General features: G+C 49.5%; 1 protein-coding gene across 2 annotated transcripts in view; it reads right to left on the bottom strand.

The window, feature by feature from the left end:
• Positions 1 to 1,469: 1,469 nt before the first annotated feature.
• MRAS (muscle RAS oncogene homolog) overlaps positions 1,470 to 14,449 on the bottom strand; it is a 63,650-nt gene continuing 50,670 nt past the window's right edge. For both annotated transcript variants that reach the window (XM_068972014.1, XM_068972008.1), the window contains exons 3-6: positions 10,241 to 10,394; positions 8,615 to 8,714; positions 3,223 to 3,302; positions 1,470 to 1,667 (exon numbers count right to left, since the gene is read on the bottom strand). In XM_068972014.1, coding sequence (XP_068828115.1) covers positions 1,568 to 1,667; positions 3,223 to 3,302; positions 8,615 to 8,714; positions 10,241 to 10,394 — 434 coding nt within the window. In that variant the 3' untranslated portion in view covers positions 1,470 to 1,567. The remainder of the gene's footprint in view (positions 1,668 to 3,222; positions 3,303 to 8,614; positions 8,715 to 10,240; positions 10,395 to 14,449) is intronic.

Raw genomic sequence — 14,449 nt, forward strand, 5'->3', positions numbered from 1 at the left:
AGAAGAATCCAGGTGTCTCCATGTCCAGCTGGGTGTTCACTTGCTCCAGAGTTTCTTTCTCCAAGTGATGGCCAGGCCACCTGCTAGGGATGTTCTAGTTTGCTTGGTGGCCTGATTTGTAACATAGAAAATAAAGTCACTGGCCGACTGCCTCGTCTTCTGACTCTCGGGGGTGTGCTGCGGCTCCTGCTGCCCCTCCACCCTGCCCCACCCCACCCCACCCCATCTGGCTCATACCAGCAGCACCTGAGAGGCAGGTGGGCATTGTCAAGGAGCTGGGGGCTGGCCCCTTGTAGAAACAGGTGTAGGGGAGCCCTGTCACCACCCCAACCTTTCTTTCTCTTCCAATTATAGTAAAGATCCAAGAGGTTAATAAAAGTTTGTGCCAGAAAGGCAACCTGTAATACTAAGTTTGCAAATACTTCAAGGGGTTTTTGCTCATTTATTGGACTGAAGAAGTGAGTCAGTTGACTCAAAGGGAAAATGGCTTCAGGTCTTGGTGCTATTTTAGTAAGAACAGTATTGGATCATTTTTGGTGAAGACTTAGCACAAACTAGAATTTTCCAGATGGAGTCCATGTTAGACGACTTCAGCGTGGAGACCATTCACACCTGCTCAGTGTGTTTGTATGTATCAGAGGCACCAGACAGCGCAGGTGACGGGAGAATGCTCTCTCACAGCTGCTGCAAAGAACACAGAACTTAACCCACAACACGTGAAAAAGAAACGAACACTTTCACAATGCCAGTCAGCTTGCTTAATTTATACATCTCCAGGTTAAGGCGAAGCCCTTTAAAAACTGATGTGCCAGCCCCTCTCCTCAGCAAAATAAAATTTTGTTTCATAATATCTGTATCCTGAACCACAGTAAAGCCTTCTGGGTAAACACATCTCTCTTCTCTCCAGTTTACAGGCTGTGAGTGGGGTCTGTTTCTCTTGAACCTCCAGCCAGGGTCCCTGTGAACTTCCCAGTCTCTCGGTCACTCTACTTTCATAATGAGTTGAGTTTTGGCACGGCTGGGAAAATTCAGTTAAAAAGAAACCCACAATATTCCAGACATGATATCGGAGAGGTCTGCTGAAGGCTTGAAACTTCAGCAGGCAGTGGGTACAGACCCCTTCAATAAAATAATAGTCCCTAAAATAATTTAAAAACCTACAAAAGACACCCAGGCTCAGACACTGTGGACTAGGGGTGGGGTTGGGGGGAGCTTGATCATGGCTTGTTTTTGTACGTGGAGAAACCCTCCCACATCAAACCCACACTATGGAGTTCAGAGAAACAACACAGCCACCGAGAGAGGAAGGGACCGGACTGCGTCAACACAGGGGCTCGGACGCTGCTTTGCTCATCGCTGCCTCCTCGTCTCTGGTGAGACACCGGGCCACCTGTGCCCCTCCAGGAAAGCCAGACTCTCCCTCCTCCCTGCCCACCCTCCCTCTCTCCCTTCCTGTGCAAGTCCTCGGGCCAAGGGTCATGGTTAGAATGGTCTTCGATGCAGTTAGGCAGTGGAGGGTCCCGAGGGCTGGCCAGTTCCCGGTCACTGTGCCCAGGGCCTCGGGCCATCACAATATCACACACTGCAGTTTGTGGGTGCCCGTGGCCCGGTCTCCCCGCCATTTGGTTTTCTTCTTCTTCTTCTGGCTTTTTTCCGGAATCTGCTGCCTTTAGAGAGAAGGAAGGACAGAAAAGCCATGTTACAAAGGGCCTTTGCTTCTGCCTGCCTTCTCCTCCCTTGCTCCTGGGTCTGTGACTGGGAGGTCAGCTCTGGTTCTGGATGGGGAGGGGTGGGGGAAGAGGGGTAGGGAGGGGACATCCTGGTCCTGGATGCTGGAGGAAGAAGGCCTGGCCTGGAAAGCATCTCTAAGGCAGGGAAAGTGGGAAGGGAGAGAGGGCAAAGCAAAACCTGCCTCCTACTGGTGAGACTTCCTGATAACATGCTCCGGCTGCATTTATTTCCATCACATATAATATCAAGCTGTTATGTGTCATACAGTGTTGCTTCTACGTCTGTGCTTCATATTTTATTTTTTTTAAGATTTTTTTTAATGTGGACCATTTAAAAATTCTTTATTGAATTTGTTACAATATTGTTTCTGGCTTACGTTTTGGTTTTTTGGCTGAGAGACGTGGGAATCTTGGCTCCCTGACCAGGAATCAAACCCTTGCTCCCTGCATTGGAAGGTTAAGTATTAACCACCGGACCACCAGGGAAGTCCTGTTCATTTTTTCCTATGTCTAAAACCTGTTCTTGGAACTAGGAGCTCCATAACTAAGACATCACCCCCTCCTGATGTGGTAGCATCTCCTAACACCAGGCAAACACCCATGAGAAAATAATTTCATGAGTGCAAGACTCCCAGCTAAAGCATAAGGTGAAGGCTGCCAACCACAGTCCATGCTGGGGAATAATCAGAAAAGGAGGTTTTTGGGTGTGTGTGCATGAGTATGAGGGTGTGCACGCACTGGGGGTGGGGGGCTGAGAGATGGCAGGTCAGGAAGCGCATGGTTACAGCCTGCATGTGATTCCACAACTCTGTGCCAGCCCTAGAGGTCCCCAGCACAAGACAACAGGCTAAATGCACGTCGTCTACAAACCACTGACTAGGTGTCTCTGCAGGTTGAGGACTTTGGAAACAGGAAAGAGAGAAGATGATGAGACAGCCAGGAGGCTGTCTCTGTCATCTAAGCATGAGATGATGAAGCTTTACACCTAACTGTGCCAAAGAATGTACAAGAGACCATGGCTGGGGTTTCTGACAATCCTCACAGACCACCAGTGCGTGGGGACTGGTGAGAAGACACGTGTGCAAAGCCTCTGTGACTGCAGCCTAGGAATCGGATGCTGGTCGTTCAGCTAAAATGTGAAGGGGTGCTCTGACATCAGGGAAGAGGGGAGGGCCTACTTTTTACTGAGTTGGCAGCTTTGGTGTCGGGAGAGCCTGGGATTGGGGGGGTGGCGGGGAGGATGGAGGCACTGCCCAAGGGGAGTCTGAGCTGCAGGATGCAGGAGATCCAGGGAGGAGGCTGCGCTGGTACCTTGGGCAGGAGAGCGCTTTGTCTGCTTGTGGCTCCATCCACAGGGAGTAGGGGAAGGCACAGGTGGGTGGGGAGGACAGAGAGAGATGGACAGAGGCGTAAGAAACCCAGAACAAGGCCCGGAAGAGCCCAGCCCACCGTGGACAAGGTGCCCTGCCTCCGGGTGGCAAGCCTCACTCACCTAATTACTCTCACCAGGTCGTGGAAGGCTTTGTCGACGTTGAGAGGTGGGTCCTTGGCGCTGGTTTCTATGTACGGAATCTGGAAGGCAAAGCGAAGTCACTGAGATACACAGAGCCCTTTTCTCTAAAAAATGCAAAATTCTCCGAGTCCCCGAGGAACCCTGCAGAGCCCCCTGGCACCTACAATCTCAAGCCTTGGGTGGCTTCCCACTCTTTATTTACTGACTATTGCTTCATTTAGAAGCTGTGTGGATTTTATTTTTTAAGTTAGTTTCTATTGGAGTATAGTCACTTCACAATGTTAGTGTCTGCTGTACAGCACAGTGAATCGGCCATATGTTTACATACAGCCCCTCTGTTTTTGGATTCCCTTCCCATTTAGGTCATGACAGGGCACTGAGTAGAGTTCCCTGTGTGGTACAGTAGGTTCTCATTAGTTATCTCTGGTTTCTCACTCTTTCAAGTTGGAAAGTTTTCCTGACGGCTTTTCTGACTCTCTCTTTGTTCTTGGTTCAGAGATATTTTGGAGCCCCCTAAAAATAGAATGAAAAAGACCTTTTCATACACTTGAAGACTAAAAACTGTTTCATTTCTCATACTGACGTATGTTGTGATTCTATTCACTTTCCTCCCCCTGAGCTCTCTTTCTGTGCTCTGGAGGATCCTGCCGTCCTTCCCGAGTCCTCCCGAGGGCTTGTGGGTGGGAAAGGGGATGGCCCTGGGCAGGACTTTGCACCCTGGTGATTCTGGTGGTCTGTGCATCCCTTCTGGTCTCCAGCAGCCTGCCTGGCCCAGCTCTCTCTTGTGTGCATCTGTGAGCCCAGAGCTCAGTATGTTTACAGAATGCTCGTGTCTGCATGTTTAGGACTGAGGAGTCACCAGCCAGCTGGAGGGTGGCAGTAACTAGGAGACGTGGTTGAAGGGACCTCGTAGGTCCATGCTACCCCAAGCCTTGGGCTGGCACAGCGAGGAAAACAAAGCTTCCATGAAGTCAGGACAGAGACTCCTCCTTTCATAGGGACCCCGTAAAAGCAGGAGGCACACCCCCACTTTCCTAACGAGTGGAGAGAGTGTGGGCTCCAGACAGCATGCACTGGCCTCCCTAGATGAGATGCAGGCAAGCCAGTCGTGATTAGACTGAAGAACTCTGGTATTTTTTGCAACTTTTTCCTGATTACAAAATTAAGACATTTCACTATTAACACATTGGAAAAAAACACAGCGAAGAAAATAAAAATGACCGATAGGTTAAACGCGGGGATTGGGTAAGTCGTCATCTTAGAGGAGGAGCAGGTTGTAAATGATTGCCCAGAACACATCAAAAAGCACCTTCCCACCAACATCATCACAGGAGATCAGATGTTCACACGCTGCTGTGGCTTTGAGCAGGGATCTTGCTCTATTGATCCAGACACAAAGAGCAGAGCACAAAGGCCAGGGCTCAGACCTTCAAAATTTCCAAACTTCCATTCAACAAATATTTGAGCCTCTGATAGCCCTGAGAGGAAGCTGCCTTCCACTGAAGGCGATTAGGTTGTAGGCTCCTCACTGAGGTGACTGTGGGCTGTTTGGCCTCCCAGGTCTCAATGTCCCCGACCTTGCTAATCCTCACGTTAACCCACTGAGGTAAGCAAATCAGCTATCTCCGTTTTGCAGCTGGGGAGACTGAGCTCATAGTGGTGATGTATTTGCCCAAGGCCACACAGCAGCCAGTGGAGAGTCAAGATCTGGACCGGGAACGCCTTCCACTTCCTGCCTGGCCTGACGTGGACAGGTAGGGGTGCTGAGGTCCACTACAGAGCCTCTTCTAAGCATGGTAGGCACCCAAATAGGTCCCGGGAGCTGGAGTCCTAGTCGATCTTTTGAGGGCAGAACAGCGTTCTCCCCTGTGGACATCCAGGGGTCAGGGACCTCTTTGCATCCTGTAATCCTGCCAGCTTGCATGTCCCAGGTTCCTAGGGCCAGACCTCTGCTGCCTGCCTACCCCCTCACAAACACGCCAGCTGTAATATCCCTGGTCTCCAGACACTGCCACCTTTTTTTCTGGGGGATTTGGCCTCTGCAGAAACACTGATGTGCATTATTTGGGTTCTTAGAATTCTAAGATTTCGTAGTAATAACACTTAAACTAGGGAAAATCATGCAACAAATGGTAATACTGTTTGGCTCCACTGAAATCGCAGGAAATGCCACCTTCTTACATTGCGTGGGGGTGACCTGCCTTGGTCAGCTCAAGAGGAATTTGCCTTATGAGCTCGAAAATTAGGACAGGCACTAACAAGGTCATGTGGTCTAATGATAAATGAAGTTGCAGCATTTGCTGTAAAAGCAACATTAGCTGAGACACTGGAGACCTGGGTTCCAGTGGGGGTAGGTGGGGGACGCCTAACCAGACCCTGTGTCTCATTCTGTTACCTGAAGAATGGGGCTGCTGCTACCCCTGCACTGCCCCCTTCCCCCCATCCTTACCCACCCACCCAGCAGGGGTCTGTGAAAGCCCTCAGCCTCAGCTCACTGTGTGGAGCCTGAGTCTATGGGATGGGATAGCTCCTGGCCTCTCTCTGTTCAGGATGTTGGCTGGTAGAGAGGTGGCTGCTTTCTGAGGTCTGAATCTAATTCTAAACCCAGCGGTCAGTTCAGTGCTCACCTGGAGACTTCTGAGCACACCCGTCTTGGTCGATCACTCCCTCTTCTTTGAGGCATGTCCTTTTCTTGGCTCTCAAGACCTCAGTCTGGTCCTCACACATCACCGACCACTCTGTTGCTTTTTCTGCTTCCGCTCACCTCCCCACATGCATGGCACTGAACTGTCCCCAACCTCAATCCCAGGACTCTTGCCCTACCTACAGGGGTTTCATGATTTTTTTCCTCTTGGGTTTCAAGGCACTTTTTTCTTTTTCCATGTATATAAACATATAACTATATATGTACACATAAAATTGAGGTATGATTGACATATAATGCTAATTTCAGGTGTACAACATAATGATTTGGTATTTGTCGTTGTTGTTCAGCCGCTAAGTTGTGTCCAACTCTTTGCCACGCCCATGAGCTGCAGCACACCAGGCCTCCCTGTCTTTCACTATCTCCTAGAGTTTGCTCAAACTCATGTCCAGTGGGTCAGTGATGTCATCCAACCATCTCGTCCTCTATCACCCCCTTCGACTTCTGCCTTCAATCTTTCCCAGCATCAGGGTCTTTTCAAATGAGTTGGCTCTTCGCATCAGGTGGCCAGAGTATTGGAAGTTCAGCTTTGGGATCAGTCCTTCCAATGAATATTCAAGGTTGATTTCCTTTAGGATTGGTTGGTTTGATCTTATTGTCCAAGGGACTCTCAATAGTCTTCTCCAGCACAATTCAAAAGCATCAATTCTTTGGCACTCATCCTTCTTTATGGTGCAACTCTCACATCCATACATGACTACTGGAAAAGCCATAGCTTTGACTAGACAGAACTTTGTTGGCAAAGTGATCTCTGCTTTTTAACACACTGTCTAGGTTTGTCATAGCTTTCTATCCAAGGAGAGTCTTTTAATTTCATGGCTGCAGTCACTGTCCACAGTGATTTTGGAGCCCCAAAAAAGAAAATCTGTCACTGTTTCCACTGTTTCCCCATCTATTTGCCATGAAGTGATGGGACCAGATGCCATGATCTTTGTTTTTGAATGTTGAGTTTTAAGCCAGCTTTTCACTCTCCTCTTTCACCCTCATCAAGAGGCTCTTTAGTTCCTCTTCGCTTTCTGCCTTTAGGGCTGTGTCATCCGCATATCTGAGGTTATTGATATTTCACCTGGAAATCTAGAGTTCTATGTCTGGTTCTAACTGTTGCTTCTTGAACTGTATACAGGTTTCTCAGGAGCCAGGTAAGGTGGTCTGGATTTCCCATCTCTCTAAGAATTTTCCACAGTTTGTTGTGATCCGCACAGTCAAAGGTTTTAGCGTAGTTTGGAATTCCCTTGTTCAGCCAGGAGTCAGGCCATGTCTCTCCTCACTCAGAACCCGCCAGTGGTCTCCCCCTCACTCTGAGTAAAAGCCCTTAATGCCTTACCCCCACTGTATCCCCCTTGCTCTGACCTCACCTCCTGTTACTCACCCCTCCCGTTCCTTCTGCTCTGGCCTCCTTCACCTCCCTGCTGTTCCTCAAACTCCCACAGCAGGGTCTTTGGACTGCTGGATTATCCCTCTGCTGGAACATTCTTTCCCCAGATATCCAGAGAACCTACTCCCTCATCTCCCGTCAGTCCTGGCTGACATGCACCATCTAGCAAGGCTATCCCTGATCACCTATTTGTAAAAGTGTGCCCCGCTCCCGCACTCCACGTTCCCTCCCTCTCTCCCTAACTTACCTTCCCCCAGAGCATGTTACCTTTGGGCACACTCTAATTTACTTTGTTTACTTATTTTTTAAAAAGCTGGGTTTAAAAAAATTATTTATTTATTTGGCTGCACTGGCTGAATCTTAGTTGCAGCATGTGGGATCTAGTTCCCTAACCAGGGATGGAACCCAGGCCCCCTGCATTGGGAGCTTGGAGTCTTAGCCACTGGACCACCAGGGAATTCCCTGCTTTGTTTATTGACTGTCTTCTGTCACTAGAAGTCAACACCTGAAGCATGGAGTTTTGTATCCCAGGACACAGGACGGTTGAATGAATATGTGAATGAACACAGAAGGCAGAGATAAGCAAAACTTACCCACAGTCAACCCTTTCCTCTACTCGCAGAGCTAGGCGCACTGGGCAGAGGGAAGCAATAATTCTGTAGACCTCCCGGGAGGCTAGGTGGATGTCTACATAACTGACTAGTGAGGCCAGGACACGGCTGGGCCAATGCAGGGGACGGGTGGGAAGAAGCCCAGTGACCCCACCATCCAGTGGGTAAAGGGGCATCACAAGGAATAGAAAAAAAACCCAAGTCTACGACATGCACTGTGGGCTGGGCCAACCTGGGTTTGATCACTTCCAAGATGAAGACAGTAGTGCCTACCTCCATGTGTGGCAGCCGGGAGTAGATGCTCCGCCAACACAACGCCTGGCACGAGCCGGGCTCAGTGAAGGTGGCTGATCTGACGATTCCGAGCACAGTCAGGTGCTGGCTCAGAGACAGAAGCCAACTCTTTGCATGGCCCAGTGATGAACCTGCCGCGTCAGGGCCAGGGCCCTCCCCAGAGCAGGGCTTCTACTGACTGACAAGGACATGCTTTCTCTCTAGGTTGGCATCTTCTTTCACAAAATATCCCACACTGCACATGCCCCATCTCTATGGAATCCAGCCCATGACCTAGGAGGTCTGTATGCCATTCCCACAGACCAGGACTGCAGGAGTGAGCTGACACTGACATCCCCTGAGCCCCTGAGTCCAACACACACACACACACACACACACACCACCTACATTGTGTTTGGTCGCCATTTCTTTTCCTTGCTCCCTGGTGATTTTCCTCAAATGCATCAGATCGACCTTGTTGGCCACGAGGATCATCGGGAATGACTCCCTGGGGAAAAAAGGAACAGCAGCTTGTGAGCTTCCCCTGGTGAAGGCAGGGCACCCTCGCCTCAGGCCTGACCCAGCACACAGCACCTCCCTATGGGCCTGAGGCTGACTTCAGAGCCTTTCCTTCCGCATCTCCAGGGATGGAAGAAGGGCCTGTGGGCTGCTCGCTGCCTTGGTTTGAAGCCTCATGCCTGTTGCAAGGTGAGTGGGGACCCTCCTGGGAACCCCGTAGCTTTACACTGTCTGGGCCAGCGGCTGGGTTCTTGGGCCCACTTCCTCCCATCTCCCAGGCACTGTGACACACGCCTATGCAGGCCATCATGCTGTGGCCATCAGCAATGACTCATGAAGAGTACCAGGGCCAAGGGTGGGCACACAGCTGCCCCTCAACAATGGCAGCTACAGAATCAGGATGGCTCCCAGGAGAGTCAGGAAGGGATCTGGAGGCATGTCTGCCTGAAAGTTTCCGAAGGACACGTGTGGCCATACTCCTGTATTTTCATTAAGAAGTTGTAATTTGATGGGTGAAAAATGGTACTTTATCCTGCTTTCTTGCACTTCTTTGATTAGCAAGAAAGTTGAATATCTTCCCACATCTGTGTCATTTATGTTTTCTCTTTAGAGATTCCTATAGTCAAGGGTTTAACCCACATTTATCTCTTAGAACTTTATGTGTATGTATGTGTACATGTATGTAAGCATCTTTATCTTGAAAAGTTACTAACAAACACTTTGCCTTTAAGATAGGTGTTAACTGGACTTTTCAAATTTACTGAGATTTGTTCAAAACTCCTATTAGTTTGTCCTTTTGTTTTTATACTAACCTCTTTAAGAGCCGATTAACTGAAAAGACCAGTTGGACTTACAAAAATTTCAAATTATTTAACTACTCCACATTATGCTGAGGAAAACATGAGCCTTTAACTGTTGCTATTGTTTAGTTGCTAAGTCCCGTCTGACTGACTCTTTTGTAACCCCATGGACTGTAGCCTGCTAAGGCTCCCTTATCCAGGAGACTTCCCAGGCAAGAATACTGGAGTGGGTTGCCATTTCCTCCTCCAGGGGATCTTCCTGATCCAGGGATTGAACCTGAATCTCCTGCAGTGGCAGGCGGATTCTTTACCATTGAGCCATCTGTTAAGCCCAAGCCTTTAATTAGAGGCTTATAAATCTCACAGTCAAATGTGATTTAACCAATTACAATGTACACTGGAGAGAAAATTCACTTTTCCTTTGGCTGTAATAAAATTTGGTTAAATTGGAGCTGAAAAACAGATGTTATTTATGGTTGCTTGAGTCATCAGTGGGGACAGTTTAGGCAAGATGGGAGGGAGCCAGCCCCTCGAGGCCGTGGATGCATGTCGACCCCTCTGCCATGTAGAAAGGACTAGGGTGGGAGCTGGTGGGAGTTGGAGGAACCAAGGGCTGAATTCAGCTCTGCTCCTTGAACCTCAGCTTTCACCTGAAGACCTGAGAGAGATAGACAGAGCCGACCCTGAGCCAGGCATGGGGTGTCCCAGCCCTCACCTGTCCTTGACGCGCAGGATGAGCTGGTGGAAGCGGTCCACGTGCTCGAAGCTGGCCTTGTCCGTGACCGAGAAGACGATGAGGAAGCCGTCCCCCGTGCGCATGTACTGCTCCCGCATGGCGCTGAACTCCTCCTGTCCGGCCGTGTCCAGAACTGCGGTGGGAGGAGGCCACTCAGGGGCTGGAACCATCCGTCTGGGAGCCCCTGGGGCCTGCAGACCCCCAGGCTACAGCTGCGCCCCCTCGGGGTGGCTTCATGGAGCTGTCTCCACAAGGCCCCCTGGCTGTGCTGTCAGGAACCAGCAGGGCCTCAGGCACCTCAGTGTGAGGCTCTGACTGACTTATTTGTGGACCCACTGATTCTACCCCATTAAGGCTCCCTGGGCCTTAATTCTCTGTCTGAATAAAAAGCCTCATGAAGTCAGTGATCACCTCTGTGGCAGAACTCCTCAGGAGTCCCCAGACCTGGGCCTGGAGCCCTCAGCAGCCCTTACAAACTGAGTTTATGGGGAAGTCACTGACTCTCTGAGTCCTTGTTTCTTCATTTGTAAAATAGACACAGTGCCTCTACTTGGCAGCCCCTTGGAAAGAGAGGCCTCGGACCAGCCTGCGGGAAGCCCAAAGAGGCATTCCCGGGTGAGAAAGGGCCCCCAGCCCTGTATGCAGGGGACCAGGGGACAGGGCAGCCCCCTGAGAGCCAGGGCCTTTGTCGCCAAGGATGAGGCTGCTGCAGGCCTCCTGGGATCTGGGAACTGAGGCAGCTGAGGAGACAGAGGCTGGGGGGACCATCTCCCCAAAGGCTCTTCCCCTCACTGTCCCCAACCCCCGCCCCATAAGCCTATTCTTCAGAGATAAAGGTTCTCCCTGATTGTTTCAGAGGTCACAGCCACAGCTGAGGGGGAGGCTCTCTTTAGACCTGCAAGCCTGACAGGCTCCAGGCCCATGGGGGTTGTGAAATTTAAACCCTTCAGTGGCTTGCAAACTTCTGCTACCTGCCACCCCTCCCCATTCCCCCAGCTCTCTACCTCTGACCACACACCTCGCCTCTCCTGGAGGCTGTGCAGCAGTTGGTTACAGATTCTGAAGCCCGATTCTGGGCTGAGTCTGGCTCCTCATTCCCAGAGTGCGACCCTGTACAAATTCACTTCTGCCTCCTATTCCTAAAATGGGGCTGGTCAGGGTTGTCCTGAGTTAATATACTAAGGCCATTAGAGCAGTGCTGACACAAAGAAGTCCCTTAGGAGCGTCTGCTATGAGTATCTATCCTCTCCTGGGGCTCCTTTCCCCAGCCATTCCTCCTCCCTGCTCCTCTTGCCTTGGTGAGCTGATACTGATTCACAGAATACTGCTGCCTCAGCCCTGACTCTCCACCCCCGTAGAGGCTCTTCATGGCTCTGTTCTCACTGCCCACTTAAAAGGCCCCTAGCTGGACTGTCAGTTCCCAGAGGCAGGGACCTGGTTTGTGTGTCACCCATCTACTCGGAGCCTGGCATAAACAGCACTCAACAGTAGCTGAGTGAATTAATGAATGTGAAGTCTATTCACTTTCATTCGTTCATTTATTCAAGAAACATCTGAGCATCTACTGTGTGTCTGGCAGTGTTCTAGGCACTACGCATACAGGGGAATGGGACAAAATCCTTGCCCTCATGTGACTTACAATCTAATAGGAAGACAGATAAACAAATGAATGGATGCTGTAATTTCTAGTAAAGATGGGTATATACAAGGAACAGTAGCGCCAGTTGGAGGTATCTGGTGGAAGTTGGTGTCATTTTGGATAGGGAAAGATGGCATCTCTCCTCCTTTAGGAGAAGCTTTTGAGCAGGGACTAAATGATGGGGGTTGGGGAGCCATGTGGCCAGTGGCAAGAGCATTCCGGGCTGAGGGAACATGGTGGGGTGGAGGTGTGCAAAGGCAGGCTGGCTGAACTGGGGAAGTGGAGGGACTGCTGAGTGGAAGACGGTGGGAGGTGGGGCAGGTCAAGGGTGGGTGGGACTGCTGCGTCCGGGTAAGGCTGACTTCATTCTCTGCAGAGACTGGGCGAAAGAGAGAGATGATCTATAGGACATTTGAAAAGTTCACCCTGGTTGTTGGGGAAATCCAGACCAAGAGGAGAAGCAGGGGCACTAGGTGGGCAGTTATGCAGTAATCCAGCAAGACAAGACGGAGAGTCGGACTGAAGGTGGGGTGAGGTGGCTGCTGTGAGAGTGGCCAGATTCAGGCCACTATCTAGGACAGAGCCAACAGGGGCAGGGTGTTCTGGAGAGAAACATGAGGATGTGGGGGTGAGAGAGAAGAGCACTGAAGCTGGTGGCTGTTTGGGGGCTGAGCCAAATGAATGGTGGTATCATATCCTAAATGGGGGAAGATGGTGAATAACAGGGTTGGGGGGGCTTAGTGTCTGACACACTTCAGAACCTCTCAGACATGTATGTGAGACTTCAAACAGGCATTTGGAGACTTAAGTCAGAAAAGCAGAAGAGGGGCAAGAGATACAGACGTAGGAGTTGCCAGTGTGTGGATGGCCTGGAAAGCCAGAGCACAAGCTAGGCAGGACCCCCAGGAATCCACATCCCAGGCAGGACCCCCAGGAATCCACATCCCAGGCAGGACCCCAGGAATCCACATCCCAGGCAGGACCCCCAGGAATCCACATCCCAGGCAGGACCCCAGGAATCCACATCCCAGGCAGGACCCCCAGCAATCCACATCCCAGGCAGGACCCCCAGCAATCCACATCCCAGGCAGGACCCCAGGAATCTACATCCCAGGCAGGACCCCCAGGAATCTACATCCCAGGCAGGACCCCAGGAATCCACATCCCAGGCAGGACCCCCAGGAATCCACATCCCAGGCAGGACCCCCAGGAATCTACATCCCAGGCAGGACCCCCAGGAATCCACATCTCAGGCAGACACTGTGGGATCAAGCCTGAGAAAGTGACCGTGTCCCCACAGCCTGTACCCCACACATAAGAGCCTGGGTCTCCTCACGTGTGACAGCAGGGAAGGGCTCCTGGGTCTTCAGGTCCTTTAAGTTCTGAAATCCTATAATTCTTTGCTTTGGATATTAATAATAAATGAAGGGGTTAAGAAAATAAGATCTACAGCTGAGGACCAGTGAGGGGACTGAGGCAGTTTCCCCAGTTTCTTTGGGAGGAGGGATAAAGACTGACCTTCACCCAGAGGGAGTGAATCCCACCCAGAACTGCAGTCAACAAAACAGATGCAAATGGCATGGGTTTGACTAGAGTGGGAATGGCAAGGCCTGAACTGAGAAGACATTCAGGTAATATTGTAATTCATGTATGCACAGATTTTGAGGGCATATACTACCTGAAACAAAAGTAGAGATCTGGGATATCTACAAATACCATCATTTGGAATTAAAAAAAAAAATTCAACAGGGAGTTGAAAATCAAAATGGACCCATCTAGAAAGGAAAAATAGTCATTCCAGACATCAATCGCCTTATAAATTACATTATGCATGCTTTCTAAAAGAATTCCTGGAGGATATACTCCAGCAAAGTGAAAAATAGATCCATGAAAAAGAAAGATGAGTGGCATTATAAATGATGCCAACAGTGGCATGCAAAGGAGACGGCAAAACCTGAGTTAAGTTTCAACACATATTATAATAAATATTATAAAACAATTTGAAGACAATGAAGGACAATTTAGAACTAAAATCTATGATGATCCATATGTGAGGGTAGGGGCTGGGAAAGATAAGTTATCATTAATAAATATTAAAGTTCTTGCCTCATTTGGGAAGAGTCTAAAGATACTGATTACATCCAGATGTTGATATAAAAATGTAAGTGTACACACATATATACAATATATAGAATAATCACCCGAGATAAAACTCAAAACTTACTAATCATTAGAGGAAAGAAAAACAGGATAAAGTAAATGAGACCAATTCAGTGAAAGGCAAAAATAAACTATACACAGAGTTCCCTGGTGGCTTAGTAGTTAGAATTCTGGATTTTCACTGCCATGGCCTAGGTTCAATCCCTGGTTGGGGAACTGAGAGCCTATAAGCCACACAGTATGGCAAAAAAAAACAAAAACAAAAAACTATACACAAATAAAGTTTAAAACGTAGACATGAAATAAGATGGCAGAAATAAATCTACAACAAATGACAGCAAATGGGTTAAATTCACCTATTAAAAGCAGATACTCAGTGCCAAATCCAC

The sequence above is a fragment of the Capricornis sumatraensis genome, chromosome 1 (genome assembly GCF_032405125.1).
Source record: "Capricornis sumatraensis isolate serow.1 chromosome 1, serow.2, whole genome shotgun sequence".
Lineage (NCBI taxonomy): Eukaryota > Metazoa > Chordata > Mammalia > Artiodactyla > Bovidae > Capricornis > Capricornis sumatraensis.